A 26388-nucleotide genomic window follows, 5' to 3' on the forward strand; every position below is an offset into this window, starting at 1 on the left:
CACAAAGTATTACTTTGGAGACGACTGCTGGAAATTTTATGAAAAATTAAAATTAAGTAGACTATATTAAAACATGCATTTTTGGGAAAACACCAAGGACATGGTATTAGATACAGATAATTTTAGGATGCAATTAACACATATGAATATGTACCAAGAATAGTTATTTTGCTTTAAGTTCAGATAATCAGTATCAAAAATCTCCATTTGTTTTATTTTAATGCACATAGATATCCGTTTATTTTATTTTAAAAAGTTGTTTTAAAAACAGCTTTTCTAGGGGCACCTGGGTGCTCAGTCGGTTGAGGATCCAACTTCAGCTCGGGTCATGATCTCACGGTCCGTGAGTTCGAGCCCTGCATCGGGGTCTGTGCTGACAATCAGAGCCAGAACCTGCTTCGGATTCTGTGTCTCCCTCTCTCTCTCTGCCCCTAACCCACTCGCATTCTGCCTCTGTGTCTCTCAAAACTAAATAAAAACATTAAAAAAAAAACAAACAGCTTTTCTAATAGAACTATTTTCAGATGTACCAATATGATAAAATTAATTTGGAGTCAATAAATCTCTTTTCCTCTCTCTCTCCCTCTGTCTGTGTATGTGCCTGCGTGTTTCTCTCTTTCTTTGTGTGTGTATCTGTGTATCTATCTCTCTTTGTGTGCATCCCTGTGAGTATGTGTCTTTCTACACATGTGTGTCTCTCCTTCTCCCTCCTCCCTATCCTCCTTCCTCTCTCTCTCTCCCTTCCTCTTTACTCACACATACATATACTACATTATATTGAGTACTTTTTGCTATTAAAAATATCCCAGCTCAGATAATAGATGATATGATCATCCCAATCATCGGCTCAACGGACAATGCTTCCGCTTTTCCTCCCCTCCTTCCCTTCAAGTGGAGGGAGACAAGTGCTTCCTCCCACATCCGCCCAAGGTCAAATGAAGGAGGGTGCCATACCTACCGATCACAAAAATTGAGGGCTTGCAAGACAGACAACCTGACGTGCCATTCCCCAGCTGGGAGCCCATGTGGGCAGCTGGCTCGCTGATGTGCGTCTCTGTACTGACACGAACCAAGGGAGAACAGAATTAAGAAAATACAGCAGGTGCAGAAGTGGGGGAACCTGCAGTCCTGGTACTCGCATGTCAAGAATGCATGGGAGAAGCACTTCCGAGATGGCGGAGTGAGGGCCATCCAAAGACCACCCCTCTATACAAGCAAGGAAAACACTACCAAACAGTGTCCAAATTGACTTTTCCGGAACTGATGAAATTAACCAAAATGTCGCAGCTATCAGGGAGCATGGAGTCAAGACAGAGAACTGAATCTCAGTGAGAACAGCAAACCTACTTCAGTCTCCCTCTTCCCAGCTTAACAACAGCCATGAAAACGAACAGCCTCCTAACCGCAGAAGCTGTGAAAAGTTGCAGGTTAGCGGCCACTGGAGAAGGCAGAATGGTTTTAAGCCTCACCAGAGGTTCACACCCAGGTATCTGCTGTCTGGCAGCAATGTGAAAATCTCCATTCTCAGGGCTTCTCTCTCTCTCTCTTTTTTTTAATGTTTATTTATTTTTGAGAGAGAGAGACAGAACGTGAGCAGGGGAGGGGCAGAGAGAGAGGGAGACACAGAATCCGAAGCAGGCTCCAGGCTCCGAGCTGTCAGTGCAGAATGGGGCTCGAACGCACAGACTGTGAGATCATGATCTGAGCCAAAGGCGGACACTTAACCGACTGAGCCACCCAGGCGCCCCTGGGGCTCCTCTTTTCTTCGACCTGGTGGCTCAGAGCTCTCTCTGTACAAACAGCCCTGTCTCCCTGGGACGCTTCCGAAAAACAATCAGTGGCAACTGTTTAATATCACAGCTGCTTGAAGGGGCACATTGGTTAGGGCTGACCAAACAATTCTAACTTTTTAAGTGTTAGTTTAAAGGAAAAGCTAGGGAATCAGATATCAACAGGGGGCTCTGCGAAGTTCTGATCTATTCCTGAGAATCTACAAGGCCATAGAGCTGTGTGCGTACCCAGGAAAGACCTGAGAAGGCCCTAAGGTCCCACCTTTGGCCGACCCTAAGACATGCAACCTAAGAGGTGCACATCCCATGCTGGATACCGAAGGGTCCCCAACACACACACAGAGCTCTCCAGGAAAGGTTGGAGACTTTCTGGGGCAAGGTGTTTAAGAAACTCTGTCCAATCAGCAGCTGAACACTAAACTCAACAAATTCCGAGTCAGATCAACTCACAGATCTGCAGCCACACACCTCATAATCAAACTACCCGAAGCCAAAGGCAAAGACAGAATCTTAAAAACAGTATTTTTAAAAAAGCGACTCCTCATATACAAGCGACCCACAGTACAACCGATACCTGTACTGCTAAGACCTACAGAGAGAAGCCCAGAGAGAATCACCACTGGGACAGCAGTCACCAGAACAGCCATTACTGGGACAAAAAGAACCCCAGCCCCTCAACAGTGATCCTTGGGACGATGTGTGCCCTTCCCACAACTTTGTCAGGGGAAGCCAGTCACAATCCCAGCCTTGAATAACTTGCCTGGGCTAGCTACCTCCACGGTGGCTAAAATTGTTTCCTTGGCTATTACCTTTTTCTGTAAAGAAGAAATAACCTCTCGTTGTTCCTTTTTCTTCTGGTTTCCACTACCAAGTTCAAGAAGGCTCAGCAGAAGTTTGCAAACTCTCCTCTTCTGCTTATGTTCTCACTTTTCCTTGTTGCCCCATTAGGTTCTGACTCCTGTCACACCAGCAGGATTTCTTTGCACCCTTTTTTTCCCAACCCAGAGATTTGTTTTCTGGCATTCTTCCACAATTTTGGCCTTGAGGGAATTCCCACAGTGAATGGTACAAAATTGGTAAATGTTAATGTTGTCAAAGCATTTATTATTCATACAAGCGTTGTGCCTTCTCAGTTCTCTATGGTATAAAATTCCACCAGAACTATTCGCTCCCGAGTCTACATGTAACCAGATTCAACTTCACCTGCCAGTCCTCTAGAAGCCCCCGTTCTAGAAGGGGCTCTGTACCTGCCCTTATACACCCGACTCTGTAAACTACCCACGCAGTTTAGACCTGGCCCCTGCCCAAAATACTGTAGAATCTGCATTCATGTGATTGTGCTAGAAGTACTCTCTCTTGCCTTCTCAGTCCTGAGTCCTTAGGGGACAGTTGTCCAATCGCACGGATTACTGAATCCCCACCGGCACCTTTAATGGGTTTCCTGTCTCAAGGTTCATGACCCTAGGCTCCCTTTAAGAAAATAATTCCGGGGTGCCTGGGTGGCTCAGTCGGGTGAGCGTCCGACTTCGGCTCAGGTCATGATCTTGCAGTCTGTGGGTTCGAGCCCCGCGTCGGGCTCTGTGCTGACAGCGCAGAGCCTGGAGCCTGCTTCTGATTCTCTGCTCCCCCTCTCTCTCCGCCCCACCCCTTCTGTACTCTGTCTCTCTCTGTCTTTCAAAAATGAATAAACATTTAAAAAAAAAAGAAAGAAAGAAAGAAAGAAAGAAAGAAAGAAAGAAAGAAAGAAAGAAAATAATTCCATTGCACCCTCTTAAACTTCATCTCTCCCTCTCTGTGTTAGATTTCTTTAGGCTCCCACAATTCTTCCTGACATGATAGCAACGAATACTCCTTTTCCTGGTTTTGTCTTTTCTCCCCCCAGGCTTGTCTTTTAAGAGCAGTTTTAGAACCCTCTAGCCTGGCCTCCTGTATCACAGTATCCCTCAAGGTCCGAAAGCATCACACCTTCTCGAAGCTATCTTCTAAGATTACAAACTTTGTCCAAAAAAACCCTCTCATCTTCCAGGTGAAGGAACCTCCCATCCTTACTTTCTCTTCTCTGCCTCTTTTTTAATCTCAAGACCCATCCTTGAACTTGGTACATATCACTGCCCCTTTTCCTAGTAAGTGTATTTTATCCTTTTGCTCTCTCTTACAGTTTCTTTTATCCCCCCTTGAGTCTCCATCACTGACTCCAATGCATATTTCATTAAAACCTATTAAAGCAACCTGAGATTCCCAGCAGCAAACCTACAACTGTGGCCACATCTATATCACTCTCCCACTCCCTCCAGCCAAGTATCCAAATAGCCCTCCCTCCACGTGCTCTTGCCTTCTGTCCCTATGGCTTTCTTAAAATTGGCCCGTCGCACTCTTTCTATGGAATCATCCTAATAATGGCCTGCAACATTTTGAGCATCAATCATATGAAAGAAAGCGGAAGAAAGAAAAGGGGGAAAGGGAGAGGGGGAGGGGGAGGGGAGGGGAGGAGAGGAGAGGAGAAGGAGAGAAGAGAGAGAGAAAGAGAAAGGAAAGAAGAAAAGCAAAGGAACAAGAAGGGAAAGGAAATTAAAAACTTCCCTGGACCCGCCCCCCCCATCTCCCTGCTGCCATTAATAGGATTGCTTCTCCCAAAGTTCCATTTCTTCTTCTCTCACAGGCCCTCTGTCCTCTCCTTCTGAGACTCCAATTTCACTTATATTAAACCTTTTCACGAGATCATGCAGATCTCTTAGAGTCGTTTATGTGTTTTCTATTATTTTCTCTCTGCGTGCCTCAGTGTATTTTCTCTGGATCGGTTTATCAGTTTCCTAATCCTGTTTTCTGCTGTATTTGATAAGTTATCTCCATTCCTGTGTCACGTGGTCTGTTCCAAAATTTCCTTTCGATCCCTTTTTGTAGATTCCACCTCTTTGGTAAAAGTCTCTGTTCTTTTCCTTCTATGTCCCTGAACATGCCGATTATTGTCATTTTAAAGTTCTTCTCTGCCGACACCAGCAGAGTAGTGTGAGATCACTACATCCCCTGTGCTTTTCCTGTTAATTCTCTTGATTCTCAGTGATATAATCCCGTGTCTCTTCACACCTGATCATCTTTTCTTGAATGCAGGGCATTGGGCATTTAGGACCACGTTATTTCCCCAGGGAGGACTTCCCCTTTCTGCTAGACTTTTAGTGGGGGTGGTATTTTAATCCAATTAGGGACTGAGCTAAATCAGGACTGGACTGCAGCGCTCCTATGACTCAACTAACCTCTTTCTCCTACTGGAATAGAAATTCTGTCAGCGTGGGGCTTTGACGGGTCTTGCTCGTCATTTTTCTCTTATGAAACATACAGAACTATTCCACAAGGCATCACAGAGGCTCTTACCAATTAGAACTTTGATGCTCCATATTTTCAAAAAGTGGACATACAGGAAAAATGAACTGCGCATCATTATAAACATAATCACAAGAAACAGGAGTCCATAGATTTCACCAACCTTGTCTAATTAATTTAGTGATCAAACTGATTCTTGAAGATGCAATTACATGTACATAGCTTCCTGGTGGGCGATAACATGGAGGGATAATTCATCAAATCATTACGAAAGAGTCTAATTTTTATCAACATAGCTTTCTGTTTTACTCCATTTCTAGCCACTCCATAGGTAAACCCAATCAAATGTATTTGGCAAACAGATCAAGCAACTTAAAGGAGGAGGGTCACACATTCCAGATATAATCATAACGGGAAATTGGCAATTCGTAGCTTCATTCTGGAGGAAGTCTTTTTGATGGTGGCAGGGGCTCAGCGTGGTAATAAGATCCCCCACGTTTTAAACTGTCCCTCCACGAAAAGAAACACCAATAGAAGAGAAATGATTCAAAGGAAAAAACGTGCAAAATATTCCTAATGCCGAAGCATCAACCCCAAGAGCCGACATGGGTTATGACTCACCAACCGCGGGTCCCATGTGGAGTCTCAACCACTCTGAGGAGATCCGCCAGTGAAATGGTGGTAGTGGGTCTTTTAGGTCGATACATTTTGCAGAGACAGTCGTTAAATTGAAGAAAACAACAGACAAGATGCTTGGGTGGAAGGCGGGGGTGGGGGGTGGGGTGGAAATGTGTGTTAATGTTTCTGTTGGTATTTCTGCAGCTCTGAAGAAAGCTAGTTGCCTGTAGGTTTGGTTGGTCAGTGTTTCTTAGGCAGACTAGAAAAGGAATACAGAAAACAGAGCCCAAATCTGCCCTACTTTCTCTGAACAAACACAGAAACAGATAGTATTACCTAATTAGCAGAGAAGCAAATGGGTTTTAATACATTTTAAATTTGCAGAAACATCCCTGAAAGTCTTCGTATGTTTCCAAGCGCGAGAGACCCTAAGCCCCCTAGGTGTGCTCCGGGGACAGATTTCAACCTGTGGTTTTGAGAATCGACACAGCGACCCCGAGAAACTCCAACAAAGAAAATTACTCTACAGGGGGAAAAAAAAAGTTCGTATTCAACTTTTTATAAAAGACTAGTTTGATTTAGAACGTATGAAAATGGAATTACAAACGATGAGAATTCTTTGAAAATTCTGAAAATGGGCCCGTACAGTACATAAAGTCTGGCTGTTTTCAAAGGGCAGTATGAGTTTTGAACAATCTGATGATGTTCAATCATCAGGTGAACAATTTGATGATGTTCAATGATGTTCAATCATCTGATGAAACAAGTCAAATGATGTTTGAAGTTAAATAAAAATAAACTTGAGGGGCGCCTGGGTGGCTCGGTCGGTTAAGCGTCCGACTTCCGCTCAGGTCACGATCCCGCGATCCGTGAGTTCGAGCCCCGCGTCGGGCTCTGTGCCAACGGCTCAGAGCCTGGAGCCTGTTTCGGATTCTGTGTCTCCCTCTCTCTCTGCCCCTCCCCTGTTCATGCTCTGTCGCTCTCTGTCTCAAAAATAAATAAACGTTAAAAAATAAATAAATAAAAAAACTTGAATGCAGACCAATTTCCGAAACATTTTGAAGCATTGGTAAAAATATAATAAGATGAAACTATTGAGTCTATTGTCGATGGTCGTCATAGTTTAACCATAGTTGTAACAGTAAATACCTTTCAGGTTTGAACGTGACAGTGTTCCGTGCCCGCCAAATGACACTGAAGTCTCTCCTGTGAAAATTTCGCCTTGTAAATAGCACATTATTTCTTTTTTTTTTTTTTCACCCAGATGTAAAGGCAAACAGCCTACAGCTTCTTCAACTAGGACTAGAATGCAAACGGAAGAGAGATAAGTGCTCTTTGCTAACATTAAAATCTTTGCTGAAGAAAACTCAAATCTTTGCACTTAGTTGTATGACTATCGCTTTTGTCTTTGTGAAAATACGTAAGTAAACTAGGAAAATCCTTTTCCCAGCTAACCTTGGACATGTTTTCCTTTTGAACTGATCATTCAGAGGGTAAAATATTTTCATACTTAGAACTTCATATAGCAGAGGTTCTAGATCCCTCTTGGGGAGAACAACACCTTCCAATAATGAACCAGTATCTTCCAAAACACATTCCAAGGAAAACAAACAAGGGGCTATGCGCACGGGTGATTCCAAATTCCTCCGATTTTCCAAATGATCTTTGTGAGGCTTAATTACGAAGAACTACATGTCATTCTTTCAAATGTTTACTAAAAAGAAATGCCACCAAGAAAAGGACTTAGAACACTATGGGATCCTTTGGAAAACCCTCATCTTTAGCTTTTGAGAAGACACCGTGCATGGGTTTGTTTCCCCCAGACATGGTGTTCTCACTGTTAAAATGTCCATATGCAAGATGGAAACACTATGATTGAAGGAATATTGATGTCAGGTAGATAGAAAAGTGATTTTTTTTTAATTTATTGGTTTCTACTCCCAGGCCATCTGAAAGACATAAAAAAAAAAAAAAAAAAAGATTATGGGGCACCTGGGTGGCTCAGTCAGTTAAGTGTCCAACTTCAGCTCAGGTCACAATCTGATGGTTCGTGGGTTTGAGCCCCCTGTTGGGCTCTGTGCTGACAACTCAGAGCCTGGAGCCTGCTTCGAATTCTGTGTCTCCCTCTCTCTCTGCTCCTCCCCTCCTCTCACTCTGTCTCTCTCACTCTCTCAAAAATAAAGATTAAAAAAAATAAAATGAAAAACAGATTAAAAGAGAACTTCCCAAAACTGTTATCATTTTACTGCATGTTCTGGGTGCTTTTCTAGATGGCAGCCTGTGGCATGTTGAGAATCTACAGTATTGCATGAAAATATCCCAGAGACACTCTTGCACTGTTGGTGGGAATGCAAACTGGTGCAGCTGCTCTGGAAAACAGTGTGCAGGTTCTTCAAAAAATTAAAAATAGACCTACCCTATGACCCAGCAGTAGCACTGCTAGGAATTTACCCAAGGGATACAGGAGTGCCGATGCAGAGGGGCACTTGCACCCCAATGTTTATAGCAGCACTTTCAACCATAGCCAAAGTATGGAAAGAGCCTAAATGTCCATCAACTGATGAATGGATAAAGAAATTGTGGTTTATATACACAATGGAGTACTATGTGGCAATGAGAAAGAATGAAATATGGCCCTTTGTAGCAACGTGGATGGAACTGGACAGTGTTATGCTAAGTGAAATGAGCCATACAGACAAAGACAGATACCATATGGTTTCACTCTTATGTGGATCCTGAGAAACTTAACAGAAACCCATGGGGGGAGAGAAGGGAAAAAAAAAAAAGAGGTTCTAGTGGGAGAGAGCCAAATGATAAGAAACTCTTAAAAAATGAGAACAAACTGAGGGCTGATGGGGGGTGGGAGGGGGGTGGTGGGTGATGGGTATCGAAGAGGGCATCTTTTGGGATGAGCACTGGGTGTCGTATGGAAACCAATCTGACAATAAATTTCATATATTAAAAAAAAGAAAAGAAAAGAAAATATCCCAGAGCATCCAGACAGCAGTTTGCTCCCAGGCAGGTACGGCTACAGAAACAGCCTTGAAAATTTATTTTGAAATTATTTCACTGGTCATCTCATATCTCATTAGTCCAGCTGTTGATGTAAAGCAGCCCTCTCCTGAAAGGCAAATCAAAACTGCAATGAGATATCACCTCACTGAGGCCTGTCAGAATGACCGGAATCAACAACACAAGAAACAACAGACGCTGGCGAGGGTGTGGAGGAACAGGAACGCTCATGCACTGTTGGTGGGAATGCAGACTGGTGCAGCCCCTGTGGAAAACAGTATGGAGGCTCCTCAAAAAGTTAAAAGTGAGCTACCTATGATCCAACAATGGCACTACTGGGTATTTCCCAAAGAATGCAAGAACACTAATTTGAAGGGATACACATACCCTGATGTTCATAGCAGCATGATTTACAACAGCCAAGATATGGAAACAGTCTAAGTGTCCATTGACTGATGGATGGATAAAGAAGAAGTTACTCAACCATACGAAGGAGATCTTGGGGCAGCTGGGGGGCTCAGTTGGTTGAGCATCCGACTCTTGATTTCAACTCAAGTCATGATCTCACAATCGTGAGATCAAGCCTCGCATCAGGCTCTGCCTGGACATGGGGTCTGCTTGAGATTCTCTTTCTCTCTCCCTCTGCCCCTCTCCCACACTCACACTCTCTCTCTCTAAAGTAAAAAAAAAAAAAAAAAAGGGGGGGGGCGCACCTGGGTGGCTCAGTTGGTTAGGCGACCGACTTTGGCTCAGGTCATGATCTCACAGTTTGTGAGTTCGAACCCCACATCGGGCTCTGTGCTGACAGCTCGGAGTCTGGAGCCTGCTTCAGATTCTGTGTCTTCTCCTCTCTCTACCCCTCCTCTGCTCACACTCTGTGTCTCTCTGTCTCTCAATAATAAATATTTTTTTAAAAATAAAATTAAATAAAGTAAAAAATAAATACACAAATAAATACATAAAATGAAATTTTGCCATCTGCAACAACATGGGTAAATCTAGAGGGTATAATGCTAAGTGAAATAAGCCAGTCAGAAAAAGACACATATCACATGATTTCACTCATAAGTGGAATTTAAGAAACAAAATAAATGAACAAAAAGGGGGAAGAAAGAAACAAACCAAGACACAGACTCTGAACTCTAGAGAACACACCCATGGTCACCGGTGGGGCAGGGGGTTGGGGAAACAAGTGACGGGGAGGAAGAGAACGCATCTCAGGATGAGCACTGAGTAAGGCACGGAAGTGTTGAATCACTATTTCGTACCCCTGAAACTAATACAGCACTGTATGTTGACTGCACTGGAATTAAAATTAAAAATAAAATAAATAAAATACTATAAAATAAAATAACCCTTCATCCATCATCTCCCATTCCAGCCTCGGCCCCACGTCTTCACATGTACTAAGACACCATGGTATTGTTTGGGTCTGCATTCTCGTTCGATTTTAATACTGAACAACTCTCCGAAGGACCCCCCTGGGGGAGGTCCTCCCCTAAAACTAGGCCCAAAATATGAACATCATTGGATGAAGCAGTATCCACGTATCCGCGAAAATAAAACGAATCCATATTATGCCAGGATAGTACTAGGAATTTCAGAGAGCCTCGTTTCATGTGCTTCACACACTTACTCAATAAGGTTGAGTATTACAGTGGATTTAGAACTAAATTTGGGGGGGGAAGAAAGGAAAGAAGCACGTGAGTCTGAGCCCTGCCCCTGCCACCGAAACGTACAGTCACACGGGACCCTGGCGGCCTCCGACCCCCATGGTGACCCACGACGTCTGCTGTGCCCTCCACCACCTCTGGGGGTGCCCGCAGCTCCAACATTCTCAGTTCACCGAAAACAGCTCATGCTTGGAAATGACACGTAAATGTTCAAGAGCATACGGTCAACGCAGGTGGCACCTAGACCAGACCGGCGGTTCTCAACCACTGCACCCTCTTCACGCGACGACACACACCAGGACAGCGGACAGAGACCCCAGGCAAAAAGGAGCAGAGAATGCTGTTGTAACGTTCTTTCTCAAGCACCAAAACGGGGACGACGCATGGAGCGACATCAACACCCACGGCTCTCCACCAGAAACTCATTAGCCAAAAAAAGCTAAAGATGAGACGGAGATGGTTTCCATTTGACCCCAATTCCCTCCTTAAGGAGTCGTAAATGCTACAGTCAAGTCCAACAACAAACCAAAAAATCCATAATGATGGCGACACAATGGCTTTCCTTTCTCCTTCCACACGTCAGCACTCTGTGACTAACCAGCGGTGCAGCACAGGTTTGATTTCTACCTGGACCCTGACAGTCTGAAAATCCTTGCTTCCATGTTGGTTCTGGCAGGTAAGAAGCTCAAATACAATAATGATCTTAGCAGAGAACCTGAGCGGAATGATCTGCTTGTCTTCTCTCACTTAATAACAAACAGAGGGGCGCCTGGATGGCTTGTTCGGTTGAGCGTCCAACTTCGGCTCGGGTCATGATCTCACAGTTCGTGGGTTTGAGCCCCGCATCAGGCTCTGTGCTGATGGCTCAGAGCCTGGAGCTGTTTTGGATTCTGTGTCTCCCTCTCTCTCTGCCCCTCCCCCACTCACACTCTGTCTCCCTCTGTCTCAAAAATAAACGTTAAGGAAATAAAATAACAAACAGAAAAACAACCAAAATGAAATAACAGTAATAACATATTTTAGTGTGTCCAGCATTGTTCTAAGTACCTTAGAATAAGTATTATTGCTTTAGGGGCACCTGGGTGGCTCAGTCAATTGGGCGTCTAACTCTTGATTTTGGCTCAGGTCATGATCTCACAGTTCGTGGGATCGAGCCCCACATCAGGCTCCGAGCTAATAGCGTGGAGCCTGCTTGGGCTTCTCTCTCTCCCCTTCTCCCTGCCCCTCCCCTGCTTGCGTGCACTCTCTCCCCCTCTCTGCCCCTACCCCCCCCAAAATAAATAAACCTTAAAAATAAGTGTTATTGCTTTAAAATATCCCAAAAACTTATGAATTCGGTATTATAATTAGCCTCAATTTATGGAGGAGTAAACTGAGGCACAGACATAGTTCACACACTTAATGAGTGGAGAGGCCAAACTTGTATTATCTGACTTGAGAACCCATTCTCTTAATCACCAAAAATTTACCATTCCATGGGTTCTACTATCAATTTCTGCCATATAAAGCATTTGTGTGTGTGTGATGTATATGTTTGTGCGTGTATATATATGTGCAATTATTATACGATACCCTAATTCACTGTTAAACAGAAAAAAATTAACCATAGATAACTGTGTAAATAAATATGTGTCATTTTCAGGGCAACTGAGTCACCCGGAACACTAGATATGGACCGATGCTCTAAGAAATGAAGGTGTGAGCCAGGTGGTGATACACATTACGTCTCACTAATCACTTCCCTCCCCTCCCAGTTTTACTAAAATTCAGGGAACAGGGGAAGGAACTCCAGATGAATTTAGTCTTCATCGTTTTTTTAAACTTTGACCACCAAAATATGAAATGCACAATTTTAATATTGTACTAGCATACCTCTTTAGCATACCGTGAAATAAATGTCTAATTTTCTTTTCATTTGCCATACGATCCTTTCTAGCTTCTGACTGTTATTCTTTACAACATGGCTGATAAGTTGTTTTCATGGCATTTGTTCAGTTTTTCCTCCGTGCGTCATCTATTTTTGCCCCAACGATGGCTGTTCAGGTACGATGCTTCTCGTTTGTCGGGTATCTGTTCTTGGGATGATTGTGTCAAGGATGACTGTTCAGATGGTTCTCGTGTGTCGGGTGTCTGTTCTTGGGATGGCTGCCCCCAGGATGGCTGTTCGAGCAATTCTTGTTCTTCAGGCTTTTCTTCTGATTGTCCTGATGATGATTCTTCTCGTGATCGCTGTCCCGTTGGTGGTTGTTTTTGGTCTTCTATTTTCACTGGGGTTTCTCGTAGTACAGGTGTGTTTTTTCCCTCTAGAAGGTCATATGGTTCTTTTTCTCCAGTAAACAAAAATAAAACAAAATCACCAATAAACGTAGTAGCCATCTAAATCAAGTGAAATAAATCATAAAATAACAAACATAGCTACTATATCATCAATTTCATATCGATAGTGATAATATTAATAAAAATAATTCTCACATGGGCTATTACACGTCCAAGGTGCTTTACGTACATTATCACTTTTATTCTCACTTGGAAATAGAATCTTAAATAAGCATAAAATAGGTAGGATGTGCTAGAATCGGAGGTCAAGAGAAGCCAGTATAAATGATGTGCTAATATTAATTAACTAGATGTAATCCACCAGTTGTTTAAAAATTGATAAACCACGGAAAGACTCTTGTGTTTTCACTAACATAAAAAAGGCACTTTTAGTAAAATCAGAAAGGACGAATCAGAGTGCAGGAGAATCCAAAACCACTGTCTTTCTCCAGAAGAGGCACCAACACATGAAAACAACCTATGGAAGCAGGAAGATTATGAGGTACTTGGGAATCTGTCACTTGCCAAACCACATTCGTCGGTGATGGTACCATCTGTTCCTACGGCGAAACGTGCCATTGGGCAAAGGGAATCAACGCTGCTCCTGCACACTGCAAACACCACTGCTGTACCTGCGGAATGGCGTCTTCAGCGAGAGGCCTCCCGGAACCTCCGAGAAGGCAGGTGTGTCAGCGGACGTGCTTACCTGTTGCCTTCCCCCAAAACCTGTTCTTTCTCTCCTTCACGGAAGCAAGACCCAGGCCCCAGCCCAGAACCTCCAACTTCACCCTTGCCCCTCATATCCAACCTGTGGCCAAGTTTGGTCAATATGGTCAAATTCACAAATCTTCCTGCAAAGTCCCTTCCCTACGGCCCAGTCCCGTCGGGGCCCCTGTCACCTCCCAGGACGCTGTCCGTTCCCTGCGGCCCAGTTCCGTCCAGGCCTCCATCACCTCCCGGGACGCTGTCCCTTCTCTGCGGTCCAGCCCCCCATCACCTCCCGGGACGCTGTCCCTTCTCTGCGGCCCAGTCCCGTCCAGGCCCCCGTCACCTCCCGGGATGCTGTCCCTTCCCTGTGGCCCAGTCCCGTCCAGGCCTCTGTCACCTCCCGGGATGCTGTCCCTTCTCTGCGGCCCAGTCCTGTCCGGGCCCCCGTCACCTCCCGGGACGCTGTCCCTTCCCTGCGGCCCAGTACCGTCCGGGCCTCCATCACCTCCTGGGACACTGTCCCTTCCCTGCGGCCCAGTCCCGTCCGGGCCTCCGTCACCTCCCGGGACACTGTCCCTTCTCTGCGGCCCAGTCCCGTCCGGGCCCCCGTCACCTCCCGGGACGCTGTCCCTTCCCTGCGGCCCAGGTCCATCCAGGCCTCCGTCACCTCCCGGGACGCTGTCCCTTCTCTGCGGTCCAGGCCCCCGTCACCTCCTGGGACACTGTCCCTTCCCTGCGGCCCAGTCCCGTCCGGGCCCCCGTCACCTCCCGGGATGCTGTCCCTTCCCTGCGGCCCAATTCCATCCAGGCCTCCGTCACCTCCCGGGACGCTGTCCCTTCTCTGCGGCCCAGTCCCGTCCGGGCCCCCATCACCTCCCGGGACGCTGTCCCTTCCCTGTGGCCCAGTCCCGTCCGGGCCTCTGTCACCTCCCGGGATGCTGTCCCTTCTCTGCGGCCCAGTCCTGTCCGGGCCCCCGTCACCTCCCGGGACGCTGTCCTTTCCCTGCGGCCCAGTACCGTCCGGGCCTCCATCACCTCCCGGGATGCTGTCCCTTCCCTGCGGCCCAGTCCCGTCCGGGCCTCCGTCACCTCCCGGGACACTGTCCCTTCTCTGTGGCCCAGTCCCGTCCGGGCCCCCGTCACCTCCCGGGACGCTGTCCCTTCCCTGCGGCCCAGTTCCATCCAGGCCTCCATCACCTCCCGGGACGCTGTCCCTTCTCTGCGGTCCGGGCCCCTGTCACCTCCCGGGACGCTGTCCCTTCCCTGCGGCCCAGTCCCGTCCGGGCCCCCGTCACCTCCCGGGACGCTGTCCCTTCCCTGCGGCCCAGGTCCATCCAGGCCTCCGTCACCTCCCGGGACGCTGTCCCTTCTCTGCGGTCCAGGCCCCCGTCACCTCCCGGGACGCTGTCCCTTCCCTGCGGCCCAGTTCCATCCAGGCCTCCGTCACCTCCCGGGACGCTGTCCCTTCTCTGCGGTCCAGGCCCCCGTCACCTCCCGGGACGCTGTCCCTTCCCTGCGGCCCAGTCCTGTCCGGGCCCCCGTCACCTCCCGGAATGCTGTCCCTTCCCTGCGGCCCAGTCCCGTCCGGGCCCCCGTCACCTCCCGGGATGCTGTCCCTTCCCTGCGGCCCAGTTCCATCCAGGCCTCGTCACCTCCCGGGACGCTGTCCCTTCCCTGCGGCCCAGTCCCCTCCAGGCCTCCGTCACCTCCCGGGACGCTGTCCCTTCCCTGCGGCCCAGTCCCGTCCGGGCCTCCACCACAGAATATTGTGAATGAAGGTAACACTGTCACCTTGCCCTTCTCCCCTGATGGCCACATCATTATCTTAAACATCAATGCGATGATGTCACCCACCTGCTCTGGCACACGAAGCCCCAGACCCTCAGAATGACACATCAGGCTGTGGCGGTGATGCCAGGGGCCGCCAGGCCGGCTCCCCTCCCCCATCCCTGGGGCGGAGCCACCAAAGACCCCTCCAGACCGCAGCCTCCACGCGGGGCCAGACGCCCATTCTGACCAAAGGGCCGTGAGACGAGATGCCCGCCGCTCTGGGCTGAGGAGGCGACGGCCTGAGGCAGCCTCCTCCCCGCCTCCTCCCCGCGCAAACCCCACCGTCACCTGTGGGGGACGGTGACGCGCCCAAACCGAGGCCCCCGCGTCACCGCTGGGGGGAGACACCCAGGGGAGCCTCCAGGCCTCGCTACACTTCGCGCGATCCAGAGAGAATCTCTGTGTAAAGTCCCCGACACTCCGCCCTCACGGGTCCCAGCCTACCCGGTAGGACCTAAAACCGACCTGAAATGGACACGCGCCTCCCGCCCCCACCGGTGCCGCGCACGCGCCTGTGGGGACCGCAGACCCCCGCACCTGCCGCGTGCGGCCACCGCTGCGCCCGTGGCACCTGCGGGCCCTTCTCCGCGGCGCCCGCTTGGCGGCTCCCCACGGACCGTCCACACCCCACCCGAGCCGCCCTCTCTCCTTCACGGCACCACCTGGAAGTCCCTGCAGCCCCTCCCCGGCCCAGACAGGCCCGTGTTCTCCTTCAGGGGCCTCCCACGGCACCCACACAACCTCCGCTTATGCATCCGCCCCCAAGCCCGGTATCAGTGAGCTTCTCGGGCACAGCAAGTCCGAGCCTCACTCGCATGCACCCTCGGCGCCCAGCAAGTACCCAGCGCAGAACCGGCAGCTCCTCTGGGAGCCCTGCCCCGCAGCCCCCACCCCCCCACCCCCGACCTCAACAGTAATACTGGACGAGTCGCCTTCCCCTTTCTGGGTTTCAGTTCTTCCCTTCTTGAAAAATTGGGGTAAAAGTCTGAATCTTAAAAATGTAGGATTATGGAGACCAGCGAATGGAAGCAGACAGGGAGCTGTTAAAATCGACGGATACGTGATACGATAGTCACCGTGATCACACGCACGTTTAAACAGCAAAGGCGGGGTGGGGGACTAAGACGCACACGACTGTGTGTCGAAGGAAAGGCAGAGGCGGCGAGGGCCGGCGCCGGGCCGGCCGCGCTTTGCAAACCCCGGGAGCCATGCAGGCTCAGAAGCTCGGCGTCCTCCCGCGGGCGCCCTCCTGCGGGTGGGTGCGATCCCCGCTCACAGTCCGCCGCCCCCACTGGTCGCCAAGAGGCTGCCTCCCCCTCTTTGTTCTCCGGCACCCAGCTCAACCCCACAGGCCGAAGGTACTCAGAAAATGTTCGATAAATGAAAGAGGGCAATAAAGAACGAATGCACCAGCCATCCCCTAGCCCTGCACACAAGGCAATCCTAAAAGCAGAGAAAATTAGAACGTGCAAGGTTAAAAATAGAACGAAGATATCAAAGCATGTTTACGGGTAATGTATTACCATAAAATGTAATATAAAATTACATTAAATATTAATGTAACATAAAATACTATATGCATTATGTTAATATATAATAAAACGTGATTTCAAAACGCCCTGAGCTCTCCTTGCCTCTCAAGTGCAATCGCCGGTGGGATATTGCTAGTGTCACATACGCGTGCTGTATTTTCCTTCAGGACTGAACCCCCGATCCAAGAGACCTCTAATAACGGCTACAAATGGGTCACTCAGGGGCACGTATTCACTTATTGGTCTGAAGTCTCCTGTCTGAAACCCGTACTTCGTGTTACAAGTTTCAGGAGCTTTATTTTTTCTCTTCCCTACTTTTTTTTTTTTTTTTCTTACCAACTATCACGAGGGTACGCAGTGAAATATTAAAGCAATTCCACGAACTGTGAGCCGACAGACAGCGCCACCCTATGGTGACGTCCAAACCTCCACTTGTCAAGTCACCTCGAAACCGAGCCATGTAAAATGCAGCTTAGAGGGGTCCCTGCTTAGTCAGGAAGGAGTAAGTCGTTTGTTCACAGCCACGTAATCCAAGCGGAAGGCTGCCTGTAAACAGATGGCCGTGGACGGCCAGGTCAGGCCGGGGCAACGCATAAAGCGACCTGCTTCGGACATTTTCAAAAGGGAAAACTCACAAATGGACAAAGTGAGCCCAGAGCAGCCATCCGCACGGGTCATACACACCCCGTAAGCGATCATCGATAATTCACTCTCTTACCAGGAAACGGAACCACTTTTTTATTCTCACTGAGGGTCCTGAGAGATGATAAAAAGAGAGAAACATCCAGATATTAATCAACGGACCAACGGGTTTACATATTACGAGATTTAGATGTAAGAGCTAAAAGAATTGCTGGAATATTCCCATGGTGACTGGCTTTGAGAGAATTTAGAGCCAATTTCAGTAAAAGGATAATCGTGCGTTATTAGGCAGGAAGTCATGCCAACATTACATAAATTGTAGTTTCTGAGATTGCAGGGCAACTGGCAAAATTGTGATCTTATTTTTCTTCCTCTGAGGAAAAAAGGCCTTTAGTGACGGCGTTCTTTTCTCTTCAACTGTTTCCTCATATGGTTTCATCGAGGGCAGTCGGGGGCATAGGTGGTGTTTCCCTGGCTCCACACGAGATTTAGGAGGTAACAGAGTCTCTCCCGTTACACCAAGTAAACCGTAAAATGCAGGCGTTGGGTGCACCCTCCGAACAACCAGAAAATGTAAACCAGCTCGACTTACACAGCAGCTGTTTTTCAAAAACCCCAGGAGTAAATAGCAATAAAAATAGAACACTCGGTCTAAAATGAAAAACGCTAAAAGTAGACACGTATGACTTATGTCAACGCTTGCAAGGTATAACATGCTAATCCACGCGGTACGACGTCAATGAAGGCAATCCAGCTTCTGCGGATCTGCCCCATTTAACATCTTATCTGGCAATTTTGCGTTGGCTTCGGGGATTGGGAGGTTTGTGCCGTCTCTGCCGATTCACGCACGTAGCATGAAAATATCTGTTCCATTATAGATGCGTGCTTCTAAGTGTAGCTCTGTGTCAAGGTTTCCACTGGCGTGAGTAACACAGAAATACCTTTGCTAATAAGCGCTTCAGTCAGCTTGAACTCCGGGGCCAGACAGCTAGACTGAAGGCCTGACATCTTGGCGAGCAGGATGAAAAAGATATACAAGAGCAGCTGGGGTTGCTGACAGCCACTGGAGGAAGAAATTCGAGAAGCTGTTACAAGATTTGATTGGAGAGATTAAACTGCCAACAGCAGCAGCTGGGGAGTCTGAAAATCGGGGCAGAGGAGAGTGAACGAGAACCAGGACTTTCAGGAGAAGGCTGGTTGCGACGACATCGCAGGCGGTCAGAGACCACCGGGAACCAGACGCGCCACGACAGCTGGATGAGTTCACAAAGACCCCCACCTTCGTCCACAAAGAACTCCATCACTCGTCTGCTTTACTGCATAATGTGACTTGAGTGTGCCGTGCGTAGAGTCGTCAGCGCTTGCCTTGAAGACTCCTGTCCGCTTGCACTTAGCCTAGTGACTGCCGGAATACACGGCAGCTGCTGGTTGTGAATTAAGATGTCAGGCTCAAATTGGTGAAAATAAATCCAGCGTTTGGGTTTAAGGTATAATTCACTCGCGACAAGTTAGAAGCCCAGAGTCAGGTAGCATTTAACTTTCATATTCTGTAACGATTACCTAGCCGTCTGATTTCTCTGTGGGCTGGAATGTTTTCGAATAAAGTAGCAAAGGCATTTTCCAAGTCCTTAGAGGGAATTACAAGTTAAATCAAAAAATAGTTTGAATTCACGGCGTCTCCGATAGTGGCTTGAAGGACGCGTCTCCCCCTGGCGACCCGGAATAACAAACAGGTTAGCCTAATGAGCCCGCCTGCAGCCAATATAGACATTTTTACTCTTAAAATAATTTTAATTTTCAGTATTCAAATGTGCTTATGATAGAAAATTGGGAAAGCAGAGCAAAGCCCCCCAAAATGGAAATAAATTGAAGTCACAGACCCGCCACCCTCTGTTAGAAGTTGTAATCCACGCCAAGGGTGGCAATGGGGAATAAGAAATTGTCTGATTTTGTAGCCTTGGGATAAACTTCCAGAGGCGGATTTTGCTGGCTCAGAGGTACAGAAGCTTCAAAGTGCCCCGCAGAAGAGATTACCCAAGTCATACCCTCCTGAGGACACAGTCTCCCCCGCAGTGTCCCCAGGTGGTGGCGGCTGTCTCTCCCGCATGCTTGGAGGAGGGGACGGGTCCTCCTCGCTCCTCACTGCCATTTCTAGACCTTCAGCCCTTCCTCCTCCCTCTTCATAGCCCATGTCATCAGACTCTTCCTCCCACCCATGTTCCTTGGAGTGGCCATGGCCCTCCCTTCCTGACCCCCCCGGCCCGCAGCCCTTCTCTCCCCCTAACAGAGCCCCCGTCACTGTCCTTGGGGATCTCAGCGGCCACTCGAGACACACCTTCCAGTGTTGGCCTCTCAGCTCTATAGCCCCATCCCATCCAGCGACCCTGTTTTCTATCCTTCTCCTGAGACCACACCTTGGGCCTCGTCTTTCCCACGCAGGGTAACGACCCGTGTCAACTTCACTCTCCAATCCTGACAGAGCTCCAATCCTCTCTTCACCCAGCTTCACCTGGTGTTAACATCTTACACAACCAACGTACGTTTATAAAAACTAAAATCAACAGTAAGACAACGCTGCTTCACTACAGACTTGATTTGGAATTCACCAGTGTTTCCATTCATATCCCTTTGCTGTCCCGGGATCCAGTTCTCAATAGCACCTTGCAGTCAGTCCCCACGTCTCCTAGTCTCCTCCAAACTGTCACAGCTTCTCGGTCCTTCCTTATTTTCCATGACCGTGACACTTTTCTTGAAGAGCACCGGTTGGGTATTCTGTAGAATGTCCCTCAGTTTGGTGTAGCTGATGTTTTATCAGGAATAGACTGGAGTCATGGCTTTGGAGGAACACTACTATTCTACTACACTGCTAGAGAGAAGCAGAGCCCTTCTCACCGCCTCATAGCAAGACATCTAGTACATTATTTATCACTGGTGGTATTAACCTTGACCCCTCAGGCCGGTGCTGCCTGCCAGATGTCTCCACTCTAAAATTTTCCCATGTTTTCTTTCAAAGATTGAAAACCAAGGACTTCGTCCTTACCTTTTATTTCACAGCTAAAAAAGAAGACCCGGGTGGTGACGGGAGTGGAACCTCCTCAGAAGAGAAATTGCAGGGGAAATGGGGAGACTGGATCTTTCGGGTCCCTTCCTAGACTAAATTCCAGCCATGTTGTAAGCTACTTATTCTTTTCTTCCTACCGATGAATACGTGTCACCATCTCGTTTGAAAGAAACCACGACACATATGCCACAGGCCTTATTCCTGTGAAATTTGCCAAGAAATTCAAGCAAAGTATACGGTGCAGGCAGGGGAGATGCGTTCCTGGACCGCGCAGGGATATTAAGGGTTTCATCCCGAGCATCCGCTTGGTGCACAGAGACCGGAAGATGCCACCCGAAGGACCAGTCGAAATCAGGTGTGCGGAGACGGCTGGCAACCAAGTCAAGATCCCGATGACGGTGAGTCGCAGCAGGAAGGGGCCCCTCGGCCAGGCCGGGAGACGCAGGTGCCTCCACACAACACATGCATGCAGAGCTACAGAGCTCGGGGAAGCTCCCAGGGATGAGAGCGCACAATGAAGAATTGCCCTACGTCTGTTTACAGTTTAGAGTTTTCGATACACCTTCACGTCACTTTTCTCATTGAATATCACAACAGGGCCGCGTGCCCTCGATTCCGTAGATGAGCAAAATAACGTTCAAAGAGTCTGAGTTACTCGCTCGGATGCCGCGGGTACCAGGGGCAGGGCGGGCGCCCGACCCCAGCGTGCTCCGTCCGGCACGCCTCCCCCTGCGCCCATGGCCGACGAAGCGATTAAGGTTCATCTGAATGCTCACTTCCTCTGGTTAACACTTTGCTTCTCCTTATCAATTCCCAAATATTTTAAAAATAATTTTTAGGTCGTTACATATTAATGTTCTCTTATCAGTTTCAATCTATGCCATGACCGCTTCTCCAAGATCATCTTGGAGAAGCGATGTCAACAAACAGAAGGAAGGACACCCTGTTTTCGTGGCCCTCAGGAAGACAGGGAAATGGCCCCTCTCCCTGCACCCCTGTGTATAAGGCACAGTCTCCCATCGCTAATGGAGAAAGGCGCCATACAAATTCAACTTGTTTTATGAACACCAAGACATCTCTATGAACTTGGAAGATCATTTAATCCGCTAAGGTTACGTATCCTACAAAACCGGAGAGGGGCTTCCTATTCAGGCATGCCTCGTGTCACTGTTGCAACTTTCCTTTATTGCACTTTGCAGACGCTGGGGTGTTGTTCGTTTGTCTGTTTTCAAATTGAGGGTTTGTGGCTACTCTGAGTCAAGCATGTCTGGTGACATCACTGTTCCAACAGCACTGGCTCACTCCATGTCTCCGCATCACATCTGGGTAATTCTTTCAATATTTCAGACTTTTTCGTTACTGTCACATGTGTGATGGTGATCTGTGGTTATGACTCACTGAAAGCTCAGAGGATAGCATTTTTAGCAATAAAGTATTTCTTGAAGTATCTACACTGGTTTTTTTTTTAGACATAACGCCACGGCACGCTTAAGAGGCCCCAGTGTGGTGTAGACGTAACTTTTACACACAGTAGGAAACCAAAACCTTCATCTGACTTGCTGTATTGCAGAATTCACTTTAGTGGAGTATTTGCTTTATTGCAGTGGTCTGGACCCAAACCACAGTATCTCCTAAGAATGACTGTCGACCAAATACCAGACAGGAATCGAGTTCTGCTAGCCCAAGAAGGAGGGGTCTTAGATTCTCAGAATCAACTTAGGTTTAGCAGTAAGGAAAGCATCTAAGGAAAAAAAGTATAGTGAACACTTTTCTCTAGGATTACTTGGACCTAGTCCTGTCTGAAGGCAAAGACTGGGTTCAAAACTCAAGCAACCCCCGGTGAATGAACGTCAGTCCCGCCGCACAGCCCAAGGGACCACTGAGCTCTCGTCCCCCATGGCAGCTGTCCCCACGGCCACCCTCCCGGGCCCTCCAGGCAGCCTCAGCACAGGCAGCACCATGGAGGGACGGGGCGGCTTCTCTGCACACGCTCGTCAGCCGAGAAGAGCCGTCAGAAGGAGCCGAACCACACTCCGATTTCACAGTTCAGCCCGACTCAAACCCAACCGAAAGGGAGCACCTCCTCTTAACCAATTCCACCCGCCTCTTTCTGGGGCCCCTGGGGCCAATCTGAGTTGACACAGCAGGTCCGGAGTTACCTCCGAATGCCTGGTGCTCAGTCCCCTGTGCACCATGTTGTGGAACTAAGCGTCATTTCATACTTGCGTAAAAGATCACAGGACATCACTAAATGAATGTGCCAAAAAATGAAACCTCTCAAGCAACAGCACTCATAACGTACAGAATGGAAAGACATGGCACTCGTGGAGTTGCTGCCTACCAAACATCTCAGACCGCACAGAAGCACGTAGACGCGCCGACAGGTAAACGGGGAAGCCCAAATCAGGGGCCAAACACCAAGCCAACCGCTTGCTTCTCTCTCAGTCTTCCTTATCCTTGGTCAAATAAGATGTGTATTCAGTGGAATCATTTTCTGCTTGGTTAGCATCCTCCCCTACAGACCAGGGCTGGCCTCACAGGCCTGCTCGGCCTTACCGTCAGAGCCCCGTCACTTCCTTCCCACCCCCTTCCCAAGAGTCAGCTCGTTCTAAGATGGCCTCCAAGCACAAAGGAAGCTGGGCGCCACTGAACTTCACACTATGGGGTAGATAACTGGCAACAGCTCCTGGAGCAGAGGGCTTCTCCGCTGGCCACCCACAGGAAGAGAGAAAAGCGGGGAAGGACCCACTGAGGGGTGGGGAGATGGGAAGGGCTGTGAGGGCTGCGCGGTGTCGCTCTGATCAAAGTCATAAAACAGCAGCCTGGTTCAGGCAAGTCAGTCCCCTGGCTTTACCCAAGGATAGTGAAATGAAACTTTAAAAATAAGTCATCGTGATTCATTTTTCCAGGGCAGGGTAGGGTACCATCACAAGTCAAAGGAGGCTGTGAAATTAGGCCACGTTTAAGAAAAGCCCAGAAAGTCACAGTGTACTTTTGAACCAAAAATGTGTCGATCCAAAAGGCAAGCCGGTCCCAGGGTACGTGCTCTCTGCGGTTTGGGAGGCCCTTCCCGCCTGCTGGTCCCACCGTCCCCACCAACCGCCAGTGGCTCTTTGAATGACAATCCATAAGTTACGACTGTATCTTAAATGATTCCTAAGTTTCCAGACTGACTAAAATCATAGGAAGAAAAAAAAAAGACACGCAAGGAAGCCTCCGGAGAGCGTGAGAGTCTGGCCTGGCCACGCGTCGCCCGGTGGCTGCCGAACTTCGGCACACGGGGGAGCGCCCGGCAAGGGGCCCCGTCTCACCGAGGCTGCGAGAGCAGGTGTCTGAGCCAGGCACCCGGGCGCTGAGCGGTGCTGTGCTCATTCCCTGACTGCCCCTGGAGCTGTGAGCACTTTGAAGCAAAGTAACAAGGCTGAAAAACCACAGTGGAAAGACACCGGTCTTTTTTTTCGGATTCTTTTGTTCCTTCACTTTGAATATCCCTCTACTTCCCAATTCTCAAAACAAGCAAAGATAACAGCAACAGAACACAGCCCAAAATGACTCCCAGTGAGATAAAACAAATGAGATTATTATCGCCTTGAATTAAACTCAGGGACTTCAGACGGCCTCATTCCCCCAGAAAAACGAAACGTGCAAACTCTGACAAAATGCAGGCAGGCACTGCGCTGTTCTGGGAGCAAGGGTTAGAACCAGCCAGAAGTCCAAGACTTCGTGCACCTGCTTGCACGGGAGTCGATAGGACGGACGGCCACTAACAGCCACAAGCACTCAGTGGGGAAGGTGACATTTTTTCAGTGAGGTATGAAATGGGCTCATTGCCTTCTCCCAAATAAGTCACAATTTCTGGTGGCCTCAGATTGGCTGATTAACTCCAACAGCCCTGTGTAACGTACTCGGGTGAAAAACCGCCCAGAGACCTTAAAGCTGTTGTTGAACCACACATCTATTGAGTGGAGCCCAAAGGTAACCTCGTCACTTGGAAACAAACTGGAGGGGTCATAAAATCACTCAAAGCCACCTCATCAGGTGACCCGGGGCTGGCATCAGGGGTAAACCCACCGCAGACCAGAGCCAGTCCCCTGGGGGAGCTGGCCCACCCAGCACGGTGCCTCATCGGCTATGGGTGGGGGGGAGGGGGGAGGTAGAGGGAGGAGAAATGGGTTTGCTTGAATTTCTGCTGTTTCTTCTGTCACCTGTGTCACCGAGGACAAGACAGCTAGTCATTCTGTTCTCTGTGAAATGAGGATTGTCACCTGGCAAGGGGATTGAAATGAAAATAAAAAGGAAAAGGAAATGTCTATGAAGGTATTTTGGAATCTGTGCATAATTTTAAAGCGCCGTTAAAGCAGATGGTTCAATATACATTTCATATACTTAAGGCTCAATAAACGCCTGCAGCACTTAATAGGGTTTTTTTTTTAAAGTACTCAAGACCTTGACCGCAGGGGAAGGGCACAGGAGGGGCTGGCAGCGGGAGACAGGTTAGGTGTTGCTCACTGAGACTTCTCCCTGTCATGAACTGTCACCTGAAGAGCATCCTTCAAATAAACAGCAAATAACAAGGGTGCCTGGGCGGCTCAGGCAGTTGAGTGTCCGATTTCGGTCCGATTTCGATCTCACGATTCATGGGTTCAAGCCCGGCGTCGGACTCCGTGCTGACAGCTCAGAGCCTGGAGCCTGCTTCAGATTCTGTGTCTCCCTCTCTCTCTGCTCCCCCACTCATCCTCTTTCTCCCTCCCTCTCTCTCTCTCTCTCTCAAAAATAAACATTAAAAAAATTTTTTAATTCAAATAACAAAAAGAGACACAGTGGCTCAGACCCATATTCCACACCCGAAGGGACGCTTGGGCCTGACTTACGAGGGGCGCCCCGGGGGTTCCCTTCTGGTCACCAGGTGGCGATCTGGGGCCCTCGTGGATGCTACACCTTCCAGTTTTAGCATCTGGGAGATAACCATTTTCTCTTCCAAACAAAACAAAACAAAATTCCCCCATTATCTTGTTGGCACTTATCATACTCAATATGATTTTTCTCTTAAGTTATCAAAAACCATAGAAACTCAAATGGTAGCCATTCCTGAACATTCAGGGGAGTTTCTGTTTTCCCGACATCCAATAGGAATTGTTGTTGAGAGATTTCAATCGTGGAAATACAAACAATTATAATGAAAATGTATTAATCTTTATTTTTTAGGTTTATTTGTTTATTTTGAGAGAGAGGGCCCACACACAAGCAGGGGAGCGGCAGAGAGAGAGGGAGAGAGAGAATCCAAATCAGGCTCCACACTGTCAGCACGGAGCCCCACGTGGGGCTGGAACCCACGAACCGTGAGGTCATGATCTGAGCCGAAATCAGGAGTCAGTTGCCTAACTGACCGAGCCCCCCAGGCGGCCCTATAATGAAAATTTTAAATTGAACTCCCAAACAGAATAAGGTAGAATGGGTTCCAAGCCAGCCTGTGTCCCTCACTGATTTTGCTCCCAGCCTACAGACGGGAAGTCGTATAGAAAGTCAGCTGACACGAAGAACCTCACTACCGTCATGGAGCCTGAAAACCACCGACGCTCCTACGGTCCAGCCTTGCTGGTCCCCAGACACCGCCCCCTCTGTTCCATAGTGGCTCTACCGAACACGAGCCCGGTGCTCTCCACCTCCACACCTTGAACCTTCAAGGCTCTCGTGAGAGCTAGTTTATGTTAAAAATGGGTAATGCTAAGAGAAGTCAGCCAGTGAGATGGGATGGTGACAGCCGGCCCACCGGACCAGGGAGTTTGGGCTTCCCTACTCCCTACGAGCCAGCAGAGCTCCCTCCGGCCTCCCCTGCAGTCGACATCCCTCTGTCTCCCTGCAGGGGGAGCGATGCTTGGGTCCTTCCA

The 26388-nt window shown here is 48.5% G+C and overlaps 1 protein-coding gene across 10 annotated transcripts in view; it reads right to left on the reverse strand.

Annotated features, from left to right (window-relative positions):
* Window positions 1-26388, reverse strand: part of DCDC2C (doublecortin domain containing 2C) — a 111660-nt gene that overhangs the window by 14252 nt on the left and 71020 nt on the right. For 4 of the 10 annotated variants that reach the window (XM_042933752.1, XM_042933755.1, XM_042933754.1 and 1 more), the window contains one exon: window positions 12284-12738. In XM_042933752.1, the coding sequence (XP_042789686.1) occupies window positions 12422-12738 (317 nt within the window). In that variant the 3' untranslated portion in view covers window positions 12284-12421. Of the gene's footprint in view, window positions 1-958; window positions 1060-12283; window positions 12739-26388 lie in introns of those variants that run through there. The other 6 variants (XM_042933759.1, XM_042933756.1, XM_042933751.1 and 3 more) reach the window with 5 other exon arrangements.

This window comes from Panthera leo, chromosome A3 (genome assembly GCF_018350215.1).
Source record: "Panthera leo isolate Ple1 chromosome A3, P.leo_Ple1_pat1.1, whole genome shotgun sequence".
NCBI classification, from domain to species: Eukaryota; Metazoa; Chordata; class Mammalia; order Carnivora; family Felidae; genus Panthera; species Panthera leo.